This window comes from Lotus japonicus, chromosome 6 (genome assembly GCF_012489685.1).
Source record: "Lotus japonicus ecotype B-129 chromosome 6, LjGifu_v1.2".
NCBI lineage: Eukaryota > Viridiplantae > Streptophyta > Magnoliopsida > Fabales > Fabaceae > Lotus > Lotus japonicus.
In genome coordinates this window covers 64107403-64120456 of record NC_080046.1, presented here as the reverse complement: position 1 = coordinate 64120456, position 13054 = coordinate 64107403, and the positions used below count along the sequence as shown (strand labels likewise).

Sequence of the window (13054 nt, the reverse complement as noted above, 5' to 3'; positions counted from 1 at the left end):
AAAGTTGAACGACATTAAAATTGAAAAAAATAAATTATTTTCACTTAAAAGTTGCATGACCTGATATGTGCTGTTATTTAGAATTTTTTTAAGATAAAAAAAAGAATTTTTTGTATTAATTTTATACTATAAAAAATTGTCCCTATATGATAGCTCAAGTGGTAGAAACTGAGGACATATGGGTTGAGTAGGGGAAGGTCCAGAAATCAATTCCTAGTGGTCTGGTAGGTCTTTCCGATGTAAAAAAAATACTATAAAAAATATTTTCAATCGATTTCTAAATAGCAATCAAACTTAAATAACTCCTTTAATTGAATCACTCCAATCCCCATCAAAGTTTGCTACTCCACCTGCAATATCAGTGAATTCACTCACTCTGCACTGCAGTTGCACTCTTCTTCTCATTTTGTTGTCATTGCCATTCACCCTCCACTGATCAGAACCGCTGCATATATCGTGACAAACTCAACTACATATCCCAGGCCAGGTCCCCGAATTTCTCCCTCAAATTTTGGCTATTTTGCATGCCAAAATTAGGTTCCTTTGTTTGTAAGTTCTTGTTATATAATATTTGTTCAATCCTCTTATTAACAAAATGACAATCTTGTTCTGTTGTTGAAATAAGGATCTTGTCTTTCATTTTGTCGATGATGGTTTGGAAGGGTCAGATTAGTTCTGATTACTGAATGTGGCAGGTTCAGCTATGCCACTATGTAGCAACTAGCAAACTCATTTAATTACTGTAATGATTACATTTCTGGTCACTGCTCCTAGGTTGATAACCTGTAATAAGATTCTTACAGTGATAGAGTTAAGAGGGATGCAACTTTTTAATTGGTGACTTTTAAAGGCAAGTTTAAGCACACATGAACATGATTCGTTACTGATTACCTCCCCATCCTCCCCCTTTAGACGAGTGAGTAAGCATTTTAAACATTTATATTAGTTAACAAAACACTGATGTATTTATACACAAATGATAGAAGAGATACAAGTAGATAAATCATGAAGTATTGTATCCCATATGTTGAAGTGTCTAATATGGGTGACTAAAGTGTCTGATATGGGAAGCATTTTGAAGTCTATGTGATTCCGAGGGTCTTCCATCACGTGTTGTCATCTGTACCTCTTCAGGTGGAGAAGGTAGCATTAAGATTTTAGGTACTAGAGAAGCCGTTTCCTGTTGATGCTCCGGGGTATCAGCAATGCTTTCATGATCCGCTCTCGAAGAACAATCAGTTACATCCTGTGCCTCCCTTGAATTATTGAGCTTTCTGCTATACATCCTGGGAGTTGATAGTAGCAGACAAATGGTGGAAGTGGCAGCAGAGATGACAAAGAGAACCCATAAGCTTCTAAGCTTCAAACTATCCGTATTGTCGTCAGAAGATGTCATGTTGTTCGAGCAATCCTGGGAGGTAATCAACCATTTTTCTTCCAGTCTCTTTAGCTCTGCTTTTTCTGAGAGATGCAATATAGCTTTAGAAACATCTCTGGCGAGCGGCGAGCCTTTTTGGAACATCTGCATTAATTTTTTGGAAAAACCTTTGTCAAAACCAAAATAGCAATACTACACATCCATAAAAGTTTAGTCTAACTATTGACTGAATTAAACTTCCTATGAGGATATTTGTGGGATGTGATGAGTTCTAAGTGACTATCACTTCATATGAGTTTTTGTCCTTTCACAACATATTTCATTATTCCTCTATATTTTGATGAAGGGCGGAGAAAGGCATTAGTATGTCAAATTGGATTATAACTTACAAAGCCTAATCCTCCGAATCTTGTTCTAGGGGTGGAGCCAGTGTATCTCTTGCAGTACTCACTGATGAATACTTTTTCATATGGGAGCTCAAGAAAGGCAGCTGCTATGCTGTTGTTTGCGAGTGCATCATCATACTTGTACTCATTAGTAATGTTTATGATGTTCTCTGGCTTGAATCTTTCTACTTTCTCTAGGAACAATCTGACAAATGAGTCACCATCACAGCCAACTTTCATGTTGTTCCTCTTAAGCCACTCAATGTCTGTGACAGTTGGTTGTAGTTGTTTAACTGTGAGCAATGAAGAAAGACTAGCAGTGTAGCTTGAGTTGAGAATCAAAACTAGAAAAAGCCATGAGACCATTACCACTCGAGTTAAGGTGCTGTGCATTTTTTCTCCTGCAAGAAAAAAATATTGATAGCATAACTCACTGTTTCCACTTAGGAACTTTCTTTTAATGTCTGCTTTGTATGATTTATTTAAAAGCAAATTTTCTAGGAAGTCTGAGATTGATACTCACTATGCGCGAAGAACAGAGAGGAGAAGGTAAACCAAAGAGCTGTGCTGATCTGTCGCTTCCAATTGCCCTGAAACTCTGGATTGGGTTCTCGCTCAAGCAACCAAACTACTAACATGGTATAAATTAGGATTGCACCTGTAACCATCCACAATTCCCAGGTAAAGGGCCTCATAAACATCAATGCTGATGCTTCTGACTTTGCTGGAACTATCATTGACAATCCGGATTCTGCATATGGCACCGTGAAATCCACATACTGCAATCTTTCCTCTAGTATGGTCATGTCCCCAACAACAGCATCATATGTCTTCCACCATTTTTTAACCACACAAATTTAAAAGAACCCATATCAATAGAGCGAAAACAAATAAATTCTCAAAATTCAAAGAAGCAAGTTGCATTTAGTATTAGATGTAATTATAAAGGATCTTTGTCATATGTGATGAACTTTATGTGAAAAAAGAGACTGTCACAGAAAGAGTTTTCTTTCCCTCTATAAACATCTAGCAAAAGAGAGGGAGGATGATCAAATAGAGAGCAATACTTGTATCTTACCAAAATATGAACATTCATTAAAAAAAAACTGTTTGCCTGCTGGAAGGATAGAGAGTGAGAGAGATTTGATACCTTGTTATAGACAAGCCAGACCAAATCGTTATAGGTTCCATCAATGGGAGTGTAGTTAAATGGCAAATGGTACCCCAAAAGTTTGACTACATGCTCAAAAATTTCAATGCAGAATCCACTATATTTTACAGGAGTTCGGTCCTGACCATACTCAACCTTGACAAACTTGGAAAATGAGGTTCTGCTTCGGACCGCGATTCTCAATGGATTTTGTTCAGTAGGCATGTTCCATCCCTTCGGATCCCGGTCCAAATTCCCCGGCCAACGTACACCCCTGAAACAATTTGTATTTCCTGCAGCACCATTTCCACCTTGTCCTTTATGGAGGCTTGTGTTGAAACCATGTTGTTGAGTCCAGAAGCATAATTCCTTGTAACTTTTCCCAACGACGTTCACTATCCTGAAGACAGGATTCTGCAAAAGTTTCCCAGCTTCAAATTGAATTTGGCCACTTAAGCCAAGGAAATTGCTTGACTGTATTTCTGTTAGTAAAGCCTTTGGACTGGTATTGTTTCTACTGGTAATTCTGTTGACTGCTTGTGAGACAATTTTGATGCTGTCATATGCTTGCAGGGCATGAACTCCTGGATAGCGGTTATCTTCCTCTGGATTCTTGGACCCAAAAGTCCTCCGGAACTGAGCCTCAAAATCTTGATACTCCTTGCTTCTTTCGGAGTAGTAGGTCTTGATTCCTAAAGCTCCTTCCATATGGGAAATTGCTGTCTTATTCAGTGAGTCCAGCAAATTAGTTATGCTCTCTGGGAGTATCCAAGCTGATTCTTTGTCCACAAGCCCCATTGTTGAAGCTTCTTTGAACAAATGAATGGCCATTTCTAATGATGATTGAAGCACAATGAACACCCTAGATTGTGTGTGCTTTAACTTGAGCATCTCTTCATGTACTAGCTCTCCTGGATCCTGCAGAGAAGAAATGGGTGGAAGAGCTAAGCGGTATTCAATCCCTGAACCCACATCCTGAAGGGCCTCAGATAGCAGTGCCAGCATCCCATAATCTCCACCATACCCGTCATCTTCATATATAGCTACTACTTTCTGCCAGCTATGAGCTTGCACTATACTTGCTATGCATTTCACAAATGCTGTGCCATTGTTAGCCAGTCTCACCAAATAAGGCCATCGAACTGTCATCAGCGGCGGGGTAATGGCAGGTTCCACGAAGGATATGGTAGGAACTTGAGCTTGGTTTCCTATTTCAGCCATTAGAGCTGCTTCTGGCCATGTGTGCATCCCTATAATCACTTGCATCTTTTGCAATTCTTCAGCTGCAAGAAAGGGTCTCACATTCTTCAATATAAACATTTAAGAAAGTTAACCAAAATTCGTGAAAACTTCCATATGGAAGATGTACTAACCAAAAGTGGTGGCTCTGAAGGGATCCTTGGTGGAGTTTTGAAAATAGAGAGCTAGCTTGTAGTTCTTTGAAGTGATATTGTAACTCTGAGCTGCAATGTCCATGGCTACTTGCTGTTCTTTCCCAATACGAGAGTTAGTATGAATGATAGCCCCAATAGATATAACTTTGTTGTTTGCAGCCGTAGCCTCATCTCGGTTACCATTAACGAGAACAGAGGAGATGAGTAAATAAAAGAATAGCCAAATTGTTGCAAGTGCTTGAGGAATAGATGGAGGGCAATGCATTTTGCTGCAATATCTTTTGTTGATATTGGAAAATTTGTATATGAATAGGATGCATCAGTATCGTATACTTAGAGGAGAGGAAGTCAATAAAAAGGGTAATTAATATTCCTTGAATGCCAAGGATTCTGGTGGGAACATGGAACTTGAGGTTTTGACTTAGTCAATTATGAAGGTGTTGGCTCTATACTTGAAGACAAAGTTGAGAATCAGTAGAGGGATAGACATGGCTTGGAAATTACTGAGTGGCAGCAAGGAAGGTCAGTCTGAGCACCAAGCAAGGGAAGAAAGGCATATTCTTGTAGTTTAACTGGGTAAAGTTACTGTGAGGAGATCAGCTGGTTAGGCAGGATTGGTCTTGGATTTGGAGAAAATTGATAGTAAAAAGGGAAAAAATAGTAGCAGGAATGCAGGATGTGACATCCGAGGGCAGAGAGTCATCGTTGGTGCAATGAGAAGACACAGACAAGGAGCGGTTTCTGGAAAAGCTTCTAGACGAAGAGACACATATTGAACCAATCATGTACCAGAATAAGAGGTATTCCGAGGTTGTATAGGTATGAGACTATACAGCTTAAGATGACTTATAAGATTTGATAGGTACTACCTATAACAACAAGATGCATGCGTGAGAACAAAGCGCGCTAGAAAACTCATGTTGTTTCCGTGAGGACAATTGTCCGATCGAGATGTTACAACTTGCAGCTCAACAGACTATCCTAGTCATCTTGATATGCCTTTAGGTCATTTTAATCCTGCTAAACACTCAAACCAGTACTGTAAAGTTAGATATATGGTATAAGAGTGCAGCTAAATAATACAAAAACTTTTGGGGTCCAAAGTGAAGCAGTGTAGTATTCTCAAAATGCCAAAGTGAAGCATTGTAGTATTCTCAAAATAAATGTGAGTCTCTCTTGTCTAGAACGTTTGGCGGGCACTAGTGTTGACAAATTTACATGGAACTGTCCTAGCTAGTCCAACACGGCAGATACTCCAACCAGACACAGACAGAGCATCCATGTCCACTAGTTTATATGAGACAAAATTACAAACTGCCACCGAAGCATCATGCAACTAGTAACAACTAAAAAGTGTTCATGATACATTGGCTTTCATTCAAAATTGATTATAATTATGAAGAACAGAGAGAAACTTCGATTACAAAATATGACAAGCTTTCAGTAAGAAAAAATAAGTAAGATGTATCAGCAACTTATGAAAGAAAACACGATGTAATAATGTGACTATTACTTTTAGTTATTAATGTAAGGTTTCATGTTCAAGATTTCTTTCGCTCTCACATAAAAAACAATTTCTCACCAAAATATAAATATTATATATGTATGTGTCGCAGCCAAACCCTTTCATGTAGTTATATCAGTTGCATTTTTTTGGGGTCAATTTTATGTCATTTTTAATAAGAGACACTGAATGAACACGTCTTGAGACAAAGGATTCTTGTCGCAACTCGCTCTAACTCATATATTGGACCGCTATGATATGAAGAGAACATGGCTAGTGGCCACAAAATGGATAGAATTAGGCAAAACAAAAGTCAGTGTTCGTGTCCACACAGAAAATTCACCACACAGCATTGCAGCATATTTGTACTTGAAGTTGAAAATTTTATTGGAAGGTTCAGTTTGAAAATTCATATTGGCCCAAATCATATGGCTGTTATAAAGATCAACATATATACTTATCTCATACACGTAATTTTGAAATCATTTGTACACATTGAACTATATAACATTTGTGTCGACAATGATTCTTCTGCAAACATCAGCTAGCCTAAGTTTTTTTAACTGTACAGAAAAGGATTTTTCTCAAGCCACTGTGTCACGGTTTCTGGAGAATAATAAAAAGTCAGTCTTTCATGACATTCAAATAAAAATGTGAAAAAAAATTCAAACTTCAAAGAAGATGGCTGAGAAATCTGACAAATTAAGGCTCCAATAGTTAGTTTTTTGTGTGCATCCTTGAAATATAAGCTCTTATTGTATGAAGAACATGTTATTTTGGAGTTCTTTCCCTACTATATCGTACTTGGGTGACGAATTGTCGTCTCTCTAAATTCACAAGAAAGTTTCATAAATGTAGTGCATTGGTTTAGTTCAACTAAAAACACTTTTGATTTGCTAAAATAATTTTGATGCTAGATGCTAGATAGAGAGATATTCGATAGCTGTCTTTAGAATGATATTTCACTCTCAAAATTAAATTTCTGGCCAAGCTACTCAAGGTAGCTTCTACCTCATGATACAATCACTTTCTAGAAGTGGACAGATAGAGTATTATGTTATTTTGTTCCGTTTATCTATAAATACTAATCATATGAAGTGTTCCAGTAGAAGGATGTTATATTGCTTGAAAAATCAATTACAAGAATTTAAAATGAGATTTAAATCTAACAGGTACTGCACTTACGCCTTATGGATTAAAAGATACAGAATTGTTCTACATTAAAAGAGTTATGCTGCAGAACAAGTTAAAATTAGCGATACTATCATAACTACACATGAAACAAGAGTTTAAGGCTAGCTAGGAATCTAGGATAATAATGAATGCATGTGATGTGAGTTTATTTTTGTGATCTGTGCAGCGTGTTAAAGGCTACAGCATTTCTATGATAGCTGATTCGGAGCGCTGTGGATTGCTCAGTTCTTCGGAAATGCTTATACGCTCCCACCTGGAGGAGTTCCTACGACGTACACCCTTTGTTCCACTTCCAGCAAAAGTTGCAGCTCTATCCATACTTTTATGATTCCCATGGTTAAAATCTGTGCTGATTCTTAATGCCTTATTCCAAACACTATTGTCCTCAGCTGTAATATTTCCTTGAAGTTGAGATTCCTCTTCATGCTGGTAGTGATTATGGTTATGAAGGTACTTCCTCAGTAAAGCCAGCACTAAGCAGATGGTGGAAGTGGCAGCACCTATGACATAGAGGCCCCAGAATTTGTCTAGAGTCAGGGCCTCAGTTTCTTGAGAGGTTGAACTGTTTGTGCATTCCTTGGAAGGGGTCAACCATTTCTCTTCCAAAGCTTTCAGTGTTCCATTTTCTGCTAGTGTTAAAATTGCTACAGAAAAGTCTTTTGCCATGGGAGACCCTTTTTGGAATACCTGCATATATCATGTATTCAGTGTAAGACCACCATATCTTCTATCATGTTTGCGCGTTTGGATTAGCGCTTGTCACAATTGACTTTGGTAATACTGATTATAGTAAAATGAGTTGAAAGTGAAGTAATTTATGTTTGAATATGTACACTAATGAAAAAAGTGAGTGTTATTGGGTACTGTTGTGAAATTCAGTTGGAAAATCTCACAATTGATAATTTTCAACGCAGGAGCTAAGATCTCTAGCTTCTACCAGAATTGATTTTGGCTTTGAAGTTAATTCTACAAAATGACTCACAAACATCAATATTCTTACCCAGTATTAGAAATTGGGAGGCCTATACTCAACCACAAAAGCTAGCTCTAACTGAATGGTAACAACCTCTAACAGAATTGACAGCTGTTCCTCTAACAGAATTGACAGCTGTTCAAAACAGAATTAACAACTGTGTCCAGCTGGCATTCCAGCTGGCACACACACACTAAGCATAACCAATATTTTCATATCACCTATATACTCTAATACACCCCCTCAAACTGAAGGAGGTGACAAAAGCTGAAGCTTGTCAACTACATTCAGTTTGTCCTTGAGCTGTAGAAACCTTGATGGGGAGAGAGCTTTGGTGAAGATGTCAGCTTTTTGATGTTCAGAGGGCACATGCTGAACAAGGAGACTCTTGTCCTGAACCTTCTCTCTTACAAAAAATATATCCATTTCCATATGCTTAGTTCTGGTGTGCAAAATAGGATTGTGAGTCAGCAACACTGTGCTCATGTTGTCACAATAAACTGTAGGAGTAGTAAAGGGAATTTTCAGTTCTGTGAGTAAAGATTGCACCCATAACAGTTCTGCAGTAGTATTTGCTAGACTCCTATACTCTGCCTCAGTGCTTGACCTTGCAACCAGAGTCTGCTTCTTAGCTGTCCAAGAAATAAGATTGGAACCAAGAAAAACACATGAGCCTGATGTGGACCTGCGATCATCAGGGTCAGATCCCCAATCAGCATCACAGTAGGCAATCAAAGGGAGAGGCCTGGTCATGGAACATGGTTGAAGAAGTACACCATGAGTAAGAGTGCCCTTTAGGTATCTTAGAATCCTTTTGACAGCTTTCCACAAAAGCTAGCTCAAGAGTTGAGGTTTGCACTACCCTTATAAAAGCTTATCTTGGCTCTATCTCTAGCCAATGTGGGACTTCTAACACACCCCCTCACGTCCAGGATTGAACAGACTGGAACGTGGGATTAACAACGGGTGGCCCAATAATGGGAGGTCTCCACAACAAATGGATCTAGGATAGGCTCTGATACCATATTAGAAATTGGGAGGCCTATACTCAACCACAAAAGCTAGCTCTAACTGAATGGTAACAACCTCTAACAGAATTGACAGCTGTTCCTCTAACAGAATTGACAGCTGTTCAAAACAGAATTAACAACTGTGTCCAGCTGGCATTCCAGCTGGCACACACACACTAAGCATAACCAATATTTTCATATCACCTATATACTCTAATACCCAGAATTGATTAAGAGGTTTCCCAACTAGAAACCAAACGCATCTCTAGTAGAAGTTAATTGTATATTGAGTAATAGTATGTTTGGATGAACTTATCTTTCCTCAAAGTCAATTCTGACATTGAAAACTGAGTATATGGTAGGAAATCTTTCTACTATTTATTCTAAAGTCAAAATCAATGCTCGGGAGAAGCTTATGTGAGTCGATCTTGTGTGTCAAAAGTGATTGTGAGTAAAAAGAAGCTAATCTCAACATATTATCCCAGAAGCTTCTCTCCATAATTGATTTTGACTTTAGAATTATTTGTAAATGGATTTCCAAACATACACTTACATGTTTTATGAATGAGAGCATATTAAATTTATAGTATGAAACAAAACTTGAGAGTGGAAAATGCATGACTAAAGTTTGAGAAGGAGTTGTAAGCACTCACAAATCCCAGTCCTCCAAATTTATATGCAGCTGTAATTGCAGTATAATCATTGCAATACTTGTTCAAGAAAACTTTCTCATATGGGCTCTCAAGAAAGAGAGCAGAAATCCTTTTGCTCTTGAATTTTTCCACAATTTCATGTTCTCCATCAACCTCTGTCACTTGCTGCGGATTGAAACCATACACGTTGACCAAGTAGCTCTTTACAAAACCACTGCTGTTATCACAACCAACTGATAGGTTGTTTCTTTTAAGCCATTGAACGTCTCTTCCAGACTTCAATCTTTTGACAGTGAGCAATGAAGAAAGGTTGGCAGTGTAGCTTGATGTCAGAACAAAAACAAGAAATAGCCATACACCAACTACTACTCTTGCAGAGTTGCTGTTTATTTTCTCCTCTGAGGTACATCAGAATCAGATATCATGCTATTAGAACTTGTTGGAAAAGCAATCTTTATGAAATTAAACATTGTAAGTTTTCATTTTTCTTGTACATTTATACTTACTATGAGCAAAAAATAGAGAAGTAAAAGCAAACCACAGGGTGGTGCTGATCTGATTTTTCACTGGTCCATCACCAAATTCTGGATTCAAGTGATGCTCCAGGAACCAAATGATAAACATTGTGTATAGGAGGATGCCAATAGTTGCAACCCACATTTCCCAGCTAAATGGTTTCATACACAACCACGCTGACCTATCAATCTCTGCAGGAAATATGAGCGATAAGCCTGACTCAGTGTATGGTTGAGTGAACCACACATCTTTTGATCGATTGGCGAGAATTGTTACATCTCCTACAATAGCATCATGGGACTGCAATTGATTATGTCCAAAACAATAGTGTTACTTCCTTTTCAATTAAGCATGTTTCTTGAGAAACAATGTTCTTTAGTTATGACAAAACAAGATGTTTGATCTAGGTGTAATGCTATGTTGTGGTATGAAATGCATATATTGAAGATTACAGATGAGAGCTTCTAAAACCATAAAACTAAACACAAGCTGATGAGAATCTAATGTTCAGAAGATAAAGGTTTTTACCTCATTTATGACTCTCTGCAGAAGTATATCATAGGATTCATTGAAGGCATCAAATACATAGGGAAGACCTGAATACTTGTCATATAGAATTCCTCGGACAGCGTGGAAAAGATCAATACAAAAACCAGAATATTTCTTTGGGGAATCTTCCTTCAAAAAATTATCAAAAGCAGGGTTCATAGGTAGTGCAACTTTTAAAGGGTTTACATTGGTAGGTAATACCCATCCCTTAGGAGGATCAACAGAATTTAAGCCTCCTGGCCAGACCACTGTTCCAGTTAAGTTTTTTGTAGCATGATCACCTATTTTCTCTCTGTCTTTCAGTATTTTAAGAGATCCAGAAAATTTCAACTTTGGTGTCCAAAAGTCCAATTCCTTGTAATTCTGATTAACCACATTTATGACTCTTAATACTGGAGTGTATGATAAATGTCTTTCCTTGAATGTTATATTACCACTTAAGCCATTAAAGTTGGAAGATAACATTTCCTCCAAGAACACCTTAGAGCTACTAGAATTAGTACTTATTTTCTCTAAGGCCTTTGTGACAACGGTAATGCTATCATAAGCTCTTAGGGCATCTGAACCTGGTTTAGAACTAGCTGTTTCTGAATGCTCAGCTAGGAAATTTTCCTGCAACTGAGTGTAAGCACTTGAACTTTTAGAATAGTAGGTTTGAATCCCCAGAGTTCCTTCCATAGAGGATAAAACAGATTTATTGAAAGAGTCCAACATGCTTGCAATCCCCTCATTGATTATCCAAGCTGTCCCTTTCTCCAAGAATCCAATTTTTTTAGCTTCTCTAAACAAATGAGTCACCATAGGGAATGATGCTTGAAGTACAACGAAAATGCGAGATTTCAGAGGCAACAGCTTCAGCAATTCATCAAGAACAACCCCTTTTGGATCAGACAAAGAAGTGAATGGTGGAAGGACTAAACGGTACTCAATCTCCGAGTTAACCTCTTGGAGAGCCTCAGAGAAGAGGCTTAACATTCCAGAATCGCTGCTATAAGGGTTGTCTTCATATATAGCTATAACTTTGGGCCAGTTGAACTCATGGATGATATCTGCTATGCAGTTCATGTGTGTAGCCTCGTTTTTCGCCATTTGAATCAAGAAAGGCCAACGAAGTTGCATCAATGGAGGGACTACCGGGGGAGAAGAAAATGAAATGATTGGGACCTGAGCTTTGGCTCCAAGGTCAGCCACTAGAGCTGCTTCCTGCCATGTCTCCATTCCAATAATGACTTTAACTTTCTTGGTAATTAATTCTTCAGCTGAAAACCAAAAGAAGTAAGTGCATCATTGGAAATCAATCGTACAATTACTTATGACGACAAAATCAATTCTGGCAAGAAGCTACTCACAATAGCTTCTTAGTGTCAGAATCAATTCTGATGGAAGAGAAGTTGATCCAAACACGCTATAAGAAACTCTACTAGTTCTTAGAGGAAAGAACAAAGACTTTTCTAACAAAAAACTCATAATCAAGTTTATAGTACTCACCAGCTGAAGCTGCTTGTAAAGGGTTTCCTGCAGAGTCACGGAAGAAAAGGGTTATGTTCTGAGTCTTTGAATTATTATTGAAATTTTGAGCTGCAATCTGCATGGCTCTTTTCTGTTGTTTTCCCATCTCAGAATTGACATCAATGACCACACCAACACTTGAAGTTTGGGAACTATTGGCAGCTTTGGCTCCTATGAGGCACTGGCATAGGATAAGTGTGATTAGAGGAAGCCAAACCAAGAGGTTTGTAATTGCTTTCGAAGTTTGAGCATAAAACTTCATATTGGTTCAAGGATTATGACTGACATAAAGAAAAGAATTAAAATTAACTGTATGATATTATAAGTATGTGTATGTATATATGTGTGGTAGAGGGAGTGGTCAATGGTCAGAACCATGATCATTGATCCAATCCAACAATAGAATAAAAATGGATTGTTAGTGCAATTGAGCAATGATTTTGCTGCAAGTATCAAAGCTGAAACGTAGTATCTTGACTTGTATTACGTTGAATAGCTATCATGGGAGAAACAAGTTAAGAATTTTCAGTTTTTTTCTGCTCGGACCCTGTCTCAGTTAAGAGAATAACAAAGGTCAGGAGATTTCGTGACAAAAAATATTTTGAAGCGTCAATATAGATGGCTGAGTGTGTGAGGAATTAATCTGGAATTTTTCTTCTTCCTATGAACATGTAAACTGTAAGAATTTAGCGTGTATGATTTGGTAGCTTCTGTTATTTTTTTTCTTCATGGAGAGATTGATTTGTTCAAGAGTTGTGACTTGTGATCTAATTCATAATTAAAATTAAAATGAATATAAATCGTATTCCTACATGAAATGTGATCGAAGAGTTTGATA

General features: G+C 37.8%; 2 protein-coding genes across 2 annotated transcripts; both read right to left on the bottom strand.

Annotated features, from left to right (window-relative positions):
- Positions 1 to 921: 921 nt before the first annotated feature.
- On the bottom strand, positions 922 to 5420 carry LOC130724326 (glutamate receptor 2.7-like). Its single transcript, XM_057575529.1, has 5 exons — positions 4288 to 5420; positions 2915 to 4197; positions 2288 to 2594; positions 1768 to 2165; positions 922 to 1522 (listed from the first exon to the last, which is right to left on the bottom strand). Exons 1-5 carry the CDS (start codon positions 4571 to 4573, stop codon positions 1037 to 1039), a joined length of 2760 nt encoding a protein of 919 aa, XP_057431512.1. The 5' UTR covers positions 4574 to 5420; the 3' UTR covers positions 922 to 1036.
- Positions 5421 to 7120: 1700 nt separating this feature from the next.
- Positions 7121 to 12864, bottom strand: LOC130724693 (glutamate receptor 2.7-like). The gene is made up of 5 exons (XM_057575977.1): positions 12196 to 12864; positions 10687 to 11966; positions 10149 to 10458; positions 9643 to 10040; positions 7121 to 7693 (listed from the first exon to the last, which is right to left on the bottom strand). Exons 1-5 carry the CDS (start codon positions 12476 to 12478, stop codon positions 7184 to 7186), a joined length of 2781 nt encoding a protein of 926 aa, XP_057431960.1. The 5' UTR covers positions 12479 to 12864; the 3' UTR covers positions 7121 to 7183.
- Positions 12865 to 13054: the final 190 nt, after the last annotated feature.